The sequence below is a fragment of the Chiloscyllium plagiosum genome, unplaced genomic scaffold (genome assembly GCF_037043375.1).
Source record: "Chiloscyllium plagiosum isolate Xiang-an unplaced genomic scaffold, Cpla_swu_hap1 HiC_scaffold_12, whole genome shotgun sequence".
NCBI lineage: Eukaryota > Metazoa > Chordata > Chondrichthyes > Orectolobiformes > Hemiscylliidae > Chiloscyllium > Chiloscyllium plagiosum.
Genome location: NW_028270150.1, coordinates 100771046 through 100785753, shown reverse-complemented (window position 1 = coordinate 100785753; position 14708 = coordinate 100771046). Strand labels below are relative to the sequence as shown.

Below are 14708 nucleotides of genomic sequence, written 5' to 3'. Positions count from 1 at the left end.
ATCTCCAAATCAATGCGAATAAAATAGAATTCCTGACCATTATTTGCATTTTGTGCCATCATCCAATATCCTGACAAATTCCATTGCTGACCCCACCAGTGTAATTTTGCCTACAATTGATATTGTTCCTGATTTTCATTTCCATTATGAAATGGATAGTTGACTCAATATTACCTATTTTAAACTATTGTTCAAGGTCAAAATTATCTCCCCATCTTGCGAAATAACAGTTGATCAGATTTCGCATGCACTTGTGGGGGCCCACAGTCATCCTTTCTGCCACTCATGCACTATAGTTGTTGCTTCTACCATCTACAAGGTGCACTGGAGTAATTGGCCAAGGCTCCATCAACATAGAAGGACCAAGGAAATAGGAACCTGCAAGTTCTGCTAAAATTACATGCCATCCTAAGTTGGAAAATTCTGATCTCTCTCCCTACCTAATATTCACAAGGACAACAGTGGTTCAAGAAGCCAGCTTGCCATTACCTTTTCAAGGGCAATTAGGGATGGATAATAAATGCCACACTTACCAGTGATGCCCACATTTCAAGACTTTTTTTAACATTTGGCATACCTAAATGCAATTTGACAACCACAAGACTCTCAGTACTCTCGAACTCTCTTTTATTCAAGAGATGACTAATTCTTAAAATAGGATAAGACAATTTTGGGAAATGTCCACATTTCTCAAGATAAGGCCCTCTAAGATTATAGGGTCAGTGCAATTGCTGGAAAAGCGCAGCAGGTCAGGCAGCATCCAAGGAGCAGGAGAATCGACGTTTCGGGCATGAGCATCTGCAGTCCTCACTTTCTCCTCAGTTATATTTTAAGGAGTGCTAAAATGGTATGCTAGGAATCTTGGATTGTTTGCATAAAAGAGCTGGATTTGGTTAAAAATCTTGATGAAGGAGACAACTGGTGAACATGACTGAAATCAAGAGACATGCCAGGCAAGTGACCAAGTTTGAAAGCTGTCATGGACAAATTGCTTTACACTGTTGAAGACTGTGTGCAACATACATATGTAGTTTACAGGAGCAGAATTAGAGATGAAGTTAATAATAAGAAAGATAGCTGTTTTCAGGGTGTGAGGGGAAAGAAAGCCCCAGCAAACTGTTTCTCAGTCCCAAAGAGTAGATAAAGTAGGCTGAACAAAAGCAGTTCAAAGAAGACAAAATAATGATTAATGGCCACTCTTGAATTATCAGAGGACTTCAGATACACACGCAAAACTGTATTTTTAGCAGGACATCTGTGGTGAGGACAAATTGATGCACCCATTGTATGTTGAATTGGATTCTGTAAGTTAATTACTGGAACTTAAAAGTGGAACATGAATTGAGGTATAATGCAATGATTACAAATTGTGTGTGTTAACTCTTGAAATTCTGCTAAACCAGTTAACCTGTTGTGCCTCTTTTAACATATTTAGTTTCAAAACCTGCACCAGACTGGGAAGGGACAGCAGTAATAAATGGAGAATTCAAAGATCTGAAGCTTACAGATTATCGAGGCAAATACCTTGTCTTCTTTTTCTACCCACTTGATTTGTAAGTATCAAGATTAATACTTGATCCATGAATTGGTAATAGCTTTAGTGAAATACTGATCATAAGGTACATTTAGATTAGATCACTAGTTAACTGCATTATAACTCGGTGCATTGCTGTCTTGTACAGGCTTAACCCAGCAATATAACCACTGTCTTGTCATTGTTTGGAGTGAGTACTGTATATGTCTGTGTGTTTTCATGTTACAGCTTACAAGAATAGTTCTAGGGCTTGAGCAGTTACTCCTGTTATGTGAGATTTGTACACATTTTTCTGTTCTTATTGTCATAAAAGCACTCAATTTGGAATGGATGCCGATGCCTGAGAAGCTCTGTTAAAAGAATGGGAGAGGGGGAAAAAGAAAGATGATGGTTTGCAGCAATTCTCCCATTTACTTCTGTCTTTTTCTCATCCCTTCCTCCCTCATGCTTGCCTTCAATTTTACATATCAGATGAGAAGAAAAGCCATTTGTACTATGAACCTTTAGTTCAGAGAATGTTCACATTGGAGTTTTAACTCCACCAGCCTCCCACTCAATGACAAAGTAGAAATTGACCAGAATCTTGGATTTTCCAACCCTGTTGTTCTTCTTACATGCCCCCAAACATGCGAAAAAAAATCTGTACAATTTCTCCACCTAACTTAACTCCATTCTGTTATAAACATGCAAATTGATAAGGAGCAGGCCGTTCAGTTCATCAAGCCTTTTTCACTACAGGTCCTTTTGCTACAATGCAACAGTTGTGTTCCTCTGTGACCTCGCACTGTAGAAAATCGCTTTGTTGAAGATTGCTAATATGAAATTGTTATATCAGTTCAGTAGAAAATTTGCATTATCTAAACAATGTCCACAATTCATCAATTGCGTTCTAGCCAATTTGCACTGACGAAATGTGCATTGTAGCAGAATGACCTATACTCAAAAGGATGAGGGCTAATCTGACTGAGGCCCTAACTCCATGTTCCTCCCTACCTCGATTACTATTGACTCCCTTTTTACTTCTTCACAAAATCTTAAGAAAAGGGCTCAATGGATGTTTTGGCCAAACTAGTTTCTTTCAGGTAGATCGGAGTGGCTGAGTTTTGTGTTTTTCAAAACTGCATGGAAGACTTTTCAAGTACGGGCTTAATGTTTAATATCTAATATTTACCTTTGCATCTTGATTTTTATTTTCAAAACGTAGCAGATCAGTTATATTAAAAACTATACTACTGAAGAGCTCGTGCTCGAAACATCGACTCTCCTGCTCCTTGGATGCTGCCTGACTGGCTGTGCTTTTCCACCACCACACTTTTTGACAGTTATATTAAAATGCTACCTAAGGTGCTGCTTTGCAGACATTCTCAATCTGAACTCCTGATTTGTTCTGCTCTTCCACATTAACTAGTGATCCCTCATTGGGAGTATAATCTTTTAAACAAAATATACCACCTCATATTTATTGACATCAAATTCCATTTATCTCCTTTTTGCTCATCTTATTAGTATCTCTATTTTTATAGATTTCTTTTGGTCCTCAGATGTTTTGTGACCTCCTACTGGTATGACCAGAAAATTAAGACACTATCCCCTTCAGATCCAATTGCCAAGAATGCAATCTCACTAGCCATTGCTATTCATCTCACTCCTAAGAAACTGTCCTTAATACTGCTTTCCAAAATGATGGTGAGGCCAATTACAGCACTGCAGATTTAGAACTTTCCCATATCCAATGGAAGGGATATTTAAACCTTAGAGAATGTACAATATAAATTCATCAGAATGATGTTAGCAATGATAATCTGTAGTTTCACAGTGAAACTAGAACACTAGAACTTTTTGAATTAGAGCAGGGAAAGAAAGAGAAGATTGAAATGTCTTTTTTAAAATTCTAATTCACTACCCAAGTGACTTTGTGAAAATGAAGTATTTATTATTCATATGTTGTCAGTTGGGAGTAACAGTACATATGTCAGATTTTGTTTAAATAATGTAACCACAAGAAGTGATTGGATAAACTTGCCAAAAGACTAAAAACAGCATGGTGCCAATCAGAATAAAATCAATATTCGTGTTATAATTGAGTATTTTTCATTATAAAATGTCCTTCACAGCCCTGTTGTTTTCTTACTGTATTTTTTTTTGAAAGATAATTGCTTATTATGTATTTTCTTTAGGTACATTAATCTTAGGTTTCTGCCTGTAATCTAATGTTATTTAATTATACTCTTGAAGCAATGCTCCATCATTCATAATTGCTTTGTTTTCTTACTTTACAGCACATTTGTTTGTCCAACTGAGATCATAGCTTTTGGTGACAGAATTGATGAGTTCAGAGCTATTAACACAGAAGTGGTAGCATGCTCTGTCGACTCTCAGTTTACACACTTGGCATGGTAAGTAGGTCTGGCACTTGGTGTAATATTGAGAAAGTGAGGACTGCAGATGCTGGAGCTCAGAGTCGAGAGTGTGGTGCTGGAAAAGCACAGCAGGTCAGGAAGCATCCGAGGAGCAGGAGAATCAGTGTTTCGGGCAGAAGCCCTTCATCGGGATTCTCCTGCTCCTCGGATGCTGCCTAACCTGCTGTGCTTTTCCAACGCTACCCTCTCGACTTTGTGTAATATAAATGTCATTCTTTTGGAATAATTTGTAATCTAGAATTACTCAGTTCATCAAGCTATATTGTTTTATTGTGTTTCCTACAATAAGTAATGAGATTATTATCTTTTCATTTGAAGTAAATTCCTAAACGCATAAATTATAATCAGGAATATTTTCATTCATTAGCAAACACCATCATTTTATTGCATAAGATTTTACACGATTTAGCTCAACAGCTGTAGACTACTATTTATGATGTACTTGAGCCTCCCCCCTCTTCCTCCTGTCATTTCATCCTAACAATGTCATTTTCTCAAATATTTATCTGGATTTACCTTAAATATTTCTATGCTAATCACCTTAACCGGTCCATGAAGCTGCAAATTTATCATCTACCTCATGCGAAATGGTCCCTGTTTGTTCTATCTCCCCTTATGTGAGTACAAGGAGGAACTTTGGCTGTCCTTGGTATTTAAGTTTGGTTCATTTATCAATTATAGTCCTTTAAGTTACTCTAATGATCCTTCATTATTTTATGCAATCTATCAGCTTGCTCCATTCCTGCCCAGCAGTAAACTTTAAATCTGGATAATTGCATGCTTGCAAATAGCTAATCTCTGCTTTGTGAAATTAGACCATAAAATATAGGAACAGAGTAGGCCTTCAGTCCATCGGGTTTGCTCTGACTTTAGAACATGGCTGATCTGATCATTCTCAACTCAATTTTTCTGCCGTTTCCTCCTCGCCCTTGATTCTCTTACTGGTTACAAATTTGCTTAATTCGTCCTTGAATATACTTAATGAATCAGACTGAACATCCCCCTGTGGTGAAGAGTTCACAGATTGACTACCCTCTGAGGGAAGAAATTCCTTCTTATCTCTGTCATACGTTGGTGACCCCTGACTCTGAGATTATGCCCTCTCGTTCAAGGCTTTCCTGTAGGGAGAACTGTATTCCACATCTACTTTGTCAAGCCCCCTAAGAATATTATATGCTTTAGTAAGGTCTCCTTTCATTCTTTTCAACTCCAATGAGTTCAAGACCATTGGATTTAGGGGCAGAATTAGGCACTCAGCCTATTGAGTCTGCTTCACCATTCTATTATGGTTGATATGTTTCTTGATGCTTTTTTTTCTGCCTTCTCTCCGTAGGTGAAATGACCATGCTAGATTGTCCATAGTGTTCAGAAATGTGTAGGCTAGGTGCATTAGTCAGGGGAAATGTAGAGAATTAGAATAGGGGAATGGGTTTGGGTGGGATACTGTTTGGAGGGTTGGTGTGGACTTGTTGGGCCAAATGGCCTGTTTCCACACTGTAGCGATTCTATGATAACTTTTGATCCCCTTACCAATCAAGGATCTGTCTATCTCTGTCTTAAATACTCTCAATGTCTTTGCCTCCACAGCCTTCTGCAGCAATGAATTCTACAGATTAACAACCCTCTGGCTGAATAAATGCCTCCTCATCTTAGTACTAAAGGGTTGTCCTTTCACTCTGAGGCTGGGCCCTCAGGTCCTAGTCTCTCCTGCCACATCCACTTTGTCTAGGCCTCAGTATTCTGTAAGTTTCAATCAAATTCCCCCTCATCCTTCTAAATGAGTACAGACCTAGACTCCTCATCCGCTTCTTATATAACAAACCTTTCATCCCTGGGATCGTTCTTGTGAACCTTCTCTAGACTCCCTTCCATAGATTTGGGGTCCAAAACTGCTCAATATTCCAAATGTGGTTTGACCAGTGCCTTGTACAGCCCCAACAGTACATTGCTGCTATTCTAGCCCTCTTGAAATGAATGCAAACATTTCATTTGTCTTCCTAATTGCCAACTGAACCTGCATGTTAACCTCCAAGAGAAACCTGAACTAGTACTCCTAAGTCCCTTTGGCCTTCAGTTTTCTGAAGCCTTTCCCCATTTAGAAAATAGTCTGTGCCTCTATTCTTATGATGAAAGTGCATAACCTCACATTTTCCCACATTGTATTCCATTTGCCAATTCTTTGCCCATTCTCCTAGCATGTCCAAGTCCTACTGCAGCATCCCAATTTAATCAATGCTACCTGTCCCTCCACTTATCTTTGTGTCATCTGCAAACTTCGCAAGAATGTCCTCAGTTCCTCCTCCTAGATCATTAATGTATAACATGAATAGTTGTCCCAACACAGAGCCCTGTGGAACTCCACTAGCTACCCACAGTCACTGGCTGCCATCATGAAAAAGACCCATTTATCCATACTCTCAGCCTTCTGCCAGTCAAACAGACCCCTATCTATGCCAGTATGCTGCAACTAATGCCAAGGGTTCTTAGCTTTTTCAGCAGCTTCCTATGTGACACCTTGTCAGTGGCCTTCTGGCAATCCAAATAAATCATGGCCACTGGCTCTTCTTTGTCTAATTTACTCTCTACCTCCTCAAATAATTCTAACAGACTTATCAGACATGACCTCCATATGACGAAGCAATGCTGACTCAGTCCTATTTTATTGTACACTTCCAAGTATTCCACAATCTCATTCTTCATAGTGGAGTCTTAACATTTTACCAATGACTGAGGTTAGACCAACTGGTCTAAGGCTTCCTTTCTTCTGCCTCCCTCGTTTCTTAAACAGGGATGTTACATGAGTCATTTTCCTCCAGTAATTCCTGAAAGATCACCCCGAATGCCTATACAGTCTCCTCAGCTATCTCTTTCATAACCCTGGAGTGTAGTCCATTTAGTTCAGGTGATTTATCCACCTTCAGACCTACTCATCAGTGATGGCCACCACATCCACCTCTGCCCCCCCACTGTGACAACCGATGCAAGTATCTCTTTAGTTCCTCTGCTATTTTTTGGATCACTAGAAAATTATGCTGGAGAAGTAGTAATAGGGAACAATGTCCACTCTTGCCTGTCTCTTACCTTTTTAGACATATAAAAAAAACTTACAATCTTATATTACTAATTAGTTTACCCTCGTATTTCATACTCTTCTCTCTTATTGGTTTTTTTAGTTACCCTTTGCTGATTTTTAAAGGTTTCCCAATCTTCACTACGTTGTATGCTTTTCCTTTTTGCTTTCATGAGGTTCCTGACTTCTCTTGTCGGCCATGTTGCCTCATCCTCCACCTGGTATGTTTCTTCTTCCTTGGGATGAATTTCTGCTGTCCCTCCTGAGTTACCCCCAGAAACTCCTGCCATTGCTACTCCACCATCTTCCCTGCTCAGTTCCCCTTCCAATCAACTCTGGCCAGCTCCTTCCTCATCTTTGTAGTTACCTTTAGTCAATTGTAATAGTGTTATATCTGATTTCAGCTTCTCCCTCTCAAACTCCAGGATGAATTCTATTATGTTATGGTCACTGCCCCTGAGAGGTTCCTTCTCCTTAAGCTCCCTAATCACTTCTGTCTCATTACTGATTACCAAATCCAGAATTGCCCATTCCCTAGTGGGCTCTAGCACAAGCTGTTCCAAAACACCACCTTTTACACATTTCACATATTCTGTTCCTTAAGGTCCATTACCAAACCTGATTTTCCCAGTCCACCTGCATATTGAAGTCCCCCGTGATTATTGTCATAGTGCCTTTCTTATCTTTTCTATCTCCTGATTTATTTTCTTCCCCACATCCTGATTATTGCTAGGAGACTTGTCCACACTTCCCCAACAGCATGTCCTTTGGAGTTCCTCAATTCTACCCACACAGATTCTCTGCCTTCCAACTCTATATCACTTCTTGCTACTGATTTAACTTTATTTCTTAGTAACAAGGCAACCCTTCCTCCTCTACTCGTCTGCCTGTCCTTTCGATAGGACGTGTATCCTAGTTCCCAGCTCTGATCACCTTGCAGCCACGTTTTTGTGATACCCACAACATCGTACCTGCTGATTTTAATCTGTGTTATAGGCTCATTTACCTTTTCCAGTGCCCACTTCTCCACTGTCTCGTTTGAAGCCCTATCCACAGTTGTAGTGTGATTCATTAGGACCCTGGTCCCTGCATGATTCAGGTGGAATCTGTCCCTTCGGAACAGCTCCCTTCTTGCCCAGTACTGGTGCCAATGTCTGATGCATTTGAATTCGTTTCTCACACACCAATCCTGGAGCCATGCTCAATCTTGACCTTGTGCCGATTTGCTTGTGTCTCAGCTAGTAACCCAGGGATTATTACTTTTTTGGTTCTGTTTCTTAATTTAGCCCCTCGCTGCTCATATCCCCTTAGCAGAACCTCTTTTATTAACTATGTTATTAGTGCCTATGCAGACCATGACAACTGGATTTTTCCCTTCCCACTCCACGTTCCTCTGCATTCCAGATGAGCTATCCTGAACTGAGGCATCGGGCAAGGAACAAAGCCTTTGGGATTCTCGATCCTGGCGATAGAGACAGTGTCTATTCCACTGACTATACTATCCCCGATTACAACTACATTTCTCTTTTTTTTTCCTCCCACCCTTGAATGGCTCCCTGTACTATGGTGCTATGGTAGTTTGCTCGTTTTCCCCCCCCCACAGCTCCTGCTCTCACCCATACAGGGAGCAAAAATCTCAAACTTGCTAGACAAGCTCAAGGGCTGAGGCTCCTTGAATACTATCTCCTGAAATTCTCTACCTGCCTTGCTGGTAGTCGCCCTTCCTGTCCACTACCAAATTTGAAGTAGTTAATCTAAGGGGTGTGACTGTCCCCAAAACACAGCATTGGTAACACTCCCCGTCCCTGATGTATCACTGTGTTTGAAGTTTAGACTCCAACTTGTCTATTTTGATCCAGCGTTCCTCATGCAATCAATACTTGCTACAGGTACTGTCACCATGAGCCACAAGGGCGTTCACCAGCTCCCATATCATGCAGTTACCTCACATCGCCTCGCCTGGCATCTCTGTTTTAATTGTTTAGAATTTGGTTTGATTTTTTTAAAAAAGGTACTAATTATTTAATTTGTAGCTGCTAAATATTTCCCTTTTAATCTGAAAATAGCCTATAATAGGTAATCAAGTTAGTGGCTGTCACCAACCGGTGAACTTGCAATTTACCTGTGATATCACACTTTTATGCTGGGCCCCTGATCCTGGACTTCAATTAATCCCATTAAAAAAATCTTACAAATTATGACCTCAAGAATAAGCAAGCAAAATACACCTCTGCACTGAATTTCTCACGCTGCACCTAAATTCCTGAACTATATACATACATGGATTGTGTGAAATCTAAATGTGACCTTCCTGACCGTGCAAAATTCACTGAACCCAATCTACACAATCTTTCCTCGTAAGAAAATTCCTCTATGCTCAGAATCAACCTACTTTGGAATGCCTCCAAGTGTACGTGTCCTTTGGTAAAGGCACCAAAGCTGCAGTTAACTGCATAATCTCCTTTTACGTGCCAAACATAGTTGGCTGTGATTTAGCTTCCCCTCACCAACCTCCTCCCTCCCATCCCTGCAAATCATCACCACCACCCCACCCACATTTTGTTCTGCTTCTCCAATCTGTAGTTGAATCTCTCCTTTAGATGTTTATCTGTTGAAATAAATTGCAAGCACAAGCTGTTTATATTTGAATTTTGTCATTTAAGTAAATGAGTGCTTTTCCTAAAGAGGTAATTTTGCTTTATAAAGGATAAATACACCAAGAAAACAAGGTGGATTAGGACCAATGAAAATCCCACTACTCTCAGATCTTACACACCAAATTGCAAAGGATTATGGCGTGTATTTAGAGGATCAAGGCCACACACTCAGGTAACCAGACAAAATCCATGTTTTAAAAAATAAGCCTGATATCAATTTGTAGTTTACTGCCATGTGACATCAACTCAGATTGAGGCAATGCCTTCATGGGAGCCTTTCATACAACACCGGTATGACAGTTAACAACGTATTTTAAGAAATGTCTTAAAGTTAGTCTTCTTTAATAAAAGCAGTGTACTGTGGTTGCTGGAAATGTTGCAACAAACATAACAAATGCTACAGAAGCTCATCAAGTGTGGCAACATCTTTGGAGGGAGAAGCAGAGTTGATATTTCAAGTCCAATATAATTCTTCTGAACTGCAATTTTTTTCTTTATTCTTTATTTCAAGGGATGTGGGTGATTTTGGCAAATCCAGCTTTTCATGCCCATCCCTCCATAACCTGCAATTGAGTGGCCGCCTTGTCCACTTCCAGAGGGAAGTTAGGATTCAACCGTTTCCTTCCCTAAAAAGCATCAGTGTTTTCACAAACAGTCATTGTTGTCTTGGTGACCACTATTGACAGTGGCTTTCAATTCCAGATTTTGTTAATTGAATTTAAATTCTCCCAGGTACCATGGAGTTTGAACCCATAACCCCAAAGCACTAGCCTTGGCCTCTGGATTACTAGTCCAGTGGCATTACCTCCACACCACCATCTTACCTGGGGGAGGCAGGAAGGTATAACAAGGTATTCACACTGTAAACTTTTACTATAAATTCTGTGTCTTACAATCTTAGACTCCACAACCAGCTCACGAAGGAGCAACATTCCAAAAGATAGTGCTTCCAAATAAACCTGTTGGACTATAACCCTGGTGTTGTGTGATTTTTAACTAGGAATTCCAGAACTTGTGGCTGAGGTAACTATAAATAGAGCCACCAGTGGAACAGTTATAATTGATCATGCAAGGGAGGCCATAATTAAAAGAGTGCATATAACTTGAGTATTTTGAGGTCAGAGGCAATTAGAATGAGTGGGAGGGATGAGGCTGTAAAAGGAATTGAAAGCCATGGGGAGAATTTTAAAGTAAAGATGTAGCATGTTTGGGAGCCAATTAGATCACAGGGCTCAGGTGATTGGGAATGATGGCACTTGCTCAAGTTAAGATACAGGCAACAGGGTTTTGGATGATCTCAAGTTTATACAGGATAAAATGCTGGAGACTAACCAGGAGTGTGTTGGGATAGTCAAGTCTGAAGGCACAAATGATGCTTTCAACAGCAGATGAACTGTGGCAGGTGACGTTGAGCGTGGTTACCAAGGTAGAAACAGCCTCTTTTTGAGATGGCACAATATGAAGTTGGAAGATCTTCCAGGGATCATCTCTGACACTGGGCTTGAGAACAGAAGAGTTTAATTTCAGGCTGTTGCCAGGGAGTGGGATTGAATTGGTATTTAGGGGATGGCTGTTATAAGTGGGAAGTAAGAACAATGGTTTCAGTATTCCTAATAACTTGGAAGAAATTTCTGCTTGACCAGAACTGGATACCAATATATAAGTGGACTGATATATTGGCAACAGTGGAGGATGATGAGGTAGAGCTAAGTGTCATCAGAGTACATGTGAAAGCTAAAAGTGTGCTCTTGGATGAAGTAGCTGAGGGGCAGCATGTAGATGAGGAAGACTAGGGGCCAAAGATAGATTGTTGGAGGATACCTGAGGTAGGAGAACAACAGAAAGAGGAACCATTCCCAGTGATTCTGTAGTTATAATTAGATAGAGATGGCTGGAAGCCAGTGAGAGTAGTTGCAGTGGACCACAGGGGACAGGTATCAGAGGAGGATGGTGTGGTCACTCTGTCAAAGACTGCAGACCGGTTAAGAAGGAGATGGGAAAGTTTACCACAGTTTACACATAGGAGAGGATTTGATATTTTGTTAAGAGTTGTTTTGGTACTGTGACAGGGGAGAAACCAAATGGCAGGGATTCAAACATTGAGTCCAAAGAAAGATGGAAATAGATTTGGAAGGGAACATTACATTCAAGGAATTTGGAGAGGAAGAGGCTGGATGCGGGAAGGTACTTTGCAAGGCTAGACTTTGAAGAAAGAGGTGACGTCAAAAGAATAAAAAGAGAGGGGGCAACACCTGAAGGGAAGGAACCATTAACAATATCAGCTGATCTGGGGAGCAGGAGGGCAAGTTGGCTGATCAGTGGGAATGTGTTCAGGGGAATACGATATGTATCTCATGGGCTCAGACAGGGTATGAGGGAAGATTGGAGAAAAACTAGAAAAAAGTCAGAGCTGAAGGCTAGCACAAGGAGGAACTTTAAAAGGAAGTTGACCTGGTGGACTAGTGGAATGGCAGGAAGGAACTGATTAGATGATTGTGCCTTTGTGACAAAGAAATCTGAGTTCCTCACACTTGTTAATGTTGAAGGTGGAGGCTGCAAGAATGTCAGATTTAAGAAAATGGTCTGTAGTAGAGAAATATCTGTGCATTCCAGAATGCTCCTGAATAATGAGCAGTATCTACAAAGAACAAAGAAAATTACAGTGCAGGAACAGGCCCTTCGGCCCTCCGAGCCATAGCTAATCCAGATCCTCTATCTTAACCTATTGCCTATTTTCTAAGGATCTGTATCCCTCTACTCCCTGTCCATTCATGTATCTATCCAGATACATCTTAAATGATGCTATCATGCCTGCCTCTACCACCTCCGCTGGCAATGAGCTCCAGGCACCCACTAACCTCTGCGTAAAGAACTTTCCATGCATATCTCCCTTAAACTTTTCCTCTCTGACCTTTGAACTTATCACCTCTGACAATCGAATCTCCCATTATGGGGAAAAAGCTTCTTGCTACCCACCCTAATGATTTTGTAGATCTCGATCAGGTCCCCCCCAACCTCCGTCTTTCTAATGAAAATAATCCTAACCTACTCAACCTCTCTTCATAGCTAGCGCCCTCTATACCAGGCGACATCCCGGTGAACCTCCTCCACACCGTCTCTGGTAGCGTCCAGAACTGTATACAATATTCCGAATGTGGTCGAACCAAAATTGTATACAACTGTATCATGACTTGCCAGCTCTTGTACTCAATACACCGTCCAATGAAGGAAAGTATGCCATGTGCCTTCTTGACCACTCTACTGACCTGCGTTGCCACCTTCGGGGCACAATGGACCGGAAAACCTAGATCTCTCTGTATATCAATTTTCCCCAGGGCTTTCCATTTATTGTATAGCTCGCTCTTGAATTGGATCTTCCAACCTCACATTTGCCCAGATTGAACTCCATCTGCCATTTCTCTGCCCAGCTCTCCAATTTATCTATATTCTGCTGCACTTTCTCACAGTCCCCTTCACTATCTGCTACTCCACCAATCTTAGTGTCATCTGCAAGCTTGCTAATCAGGCCACCTATACCTTCCTCCAGATCACCACTAGTCACAGGTCTCTATTATGAGAAACTCCCTTCCACTATTACTCTCTGTCTCCTGTTGCCAAGCCAGTTCTTTATCCATCTGGCTAGTACACCCTGAACCCAATGCGACTTCACTTTCTCCGTCGATCTACCATGGGGAGCCTTATCAAATGCCTCACTGAAGTCCATGTACATGACATCTAAAGTCCTTCTCTCATCAATCAACTTTGTCACTTCTTCACAGTATTCGATTAAGGTGGTAAGATATGACCTTCCCTGCATAAAACCAAGTTGCCCCTTCCAAATGTAAATAGATTCCATCTCTCAGTATCTTCTCCAGCAGCTTCCCTACCACCGATGTCAACCTCACCGGTCTATATTTACCTGGATTATCCCTGCTACCCTTCTTAAACAAGGGGACAATATTAACAATTCTCCAGTCCTCCGGGACCTCACCCGCGTCCAAGGATGCTGCAAAGATATCTGTTAAGGCCCCAGCTATTTCCTCTCTCGCTTCCCTCGGTAACCTGGGATAGATCCCATCTGGACCTGGGGACTTGTCCACCTTAATGCCATTTAGGATACCCAACACTTCCTCCCTCCTTATGACAACTTGATCTAGAGTAATCAAACATCTATCCCGAACCTCAACATCCGCCATGTCCCTCTCCTCGGTGAATACCAATGCAAGGCACTCATTAAGAACCTCACCCATTTTCTCTGACTCTGCACATAACTTTCCTCCTTTGTCCTTGAGTGGACCAACCCTTTCTCTAGTTATCCTCTTGCTCCTTACATGCGAATAAAAAGCTTTGTGATTTTTCTTAACCTTGTTTGCTAAACATATTTCATGACCCTTTTAGCCCTCAATTCCTCATTTCAGATTGGTGTTAATTTCTCAATATTCTTCCAAAGCTTCCATTTGTTTTCAGTCGCCTCGACCTTATGTAATCTTCCTTTTTCCTCTTAGCTAGTCTCACAATTTCACCTGTCATCCTTGGTTCTCTAAACTTGCCATTTCTATCCCATATCTTCACAGGGACATGATGGTCCTGCACTCTAATGAACCTCTCTTTAAAAGCATCCCATATATCAAATGTGGATTTACCTTCAAAAAGCTACTCCCAATCCACATTCCCCAGCTCTTGCCGAATTTTGCTATATATTGGTATTTTAACTTTAACAATGTGATTTGAAATATCTCAGACTGTATTGTGGTTACTACACAGGTCCAAAGGAACACGCTGTTTTTATCACCAATTGCTGGAGTCTACAACCTAGCATTACTTCAGAATTGAAATTGATACATAACATTGCAAATTGTGAGTAGGCAAGAACCGTTTTGGACTGAAGACAGCATCCTGTTAATGGAAAATACAATTTGCATAGCCATTGAATATAAACAGTGTGAAATTCCATCCTCAACCTAATCAAATCTTTGAGGCGTTTTTTCTTTCTTTGGATAGTTTCTTTGTAGAAAATTGGAGGCTTT

General features: G+C 40.8%; 1 protein-coding gene across 2 annotated transcripts in view; it reads left to right on the top strand.

Annotated features, from left to right (window-relative positions):
* prdx4 (peroxiredoxin 4) overlaps nucleotides 1-14708 on the top strand; it is a 38033-nt gene that overhangs the window by 13308 nt on the left and 10017 nt on the right. For both annotated transcript variants that reach the window (XM_043700262.2, XM_043700263.2), the window contains exons 2-4: nucleotides 1436-1553; nucleotides 3814-3930; nucleotides 9731-9853. In XM_043700262.2, the coding sequence (XP_043556197.1) occupies nucleotides 1436-1553; nucleotides 3814-3930; nucleotides 9731-9853 (358 nt within the window). The remainder of the gene's footprint in view (nucleotides 1-1435; nucleotides 1554-3813; nucleotides 3931-9730; nucleotides 9854-14708) is intronic.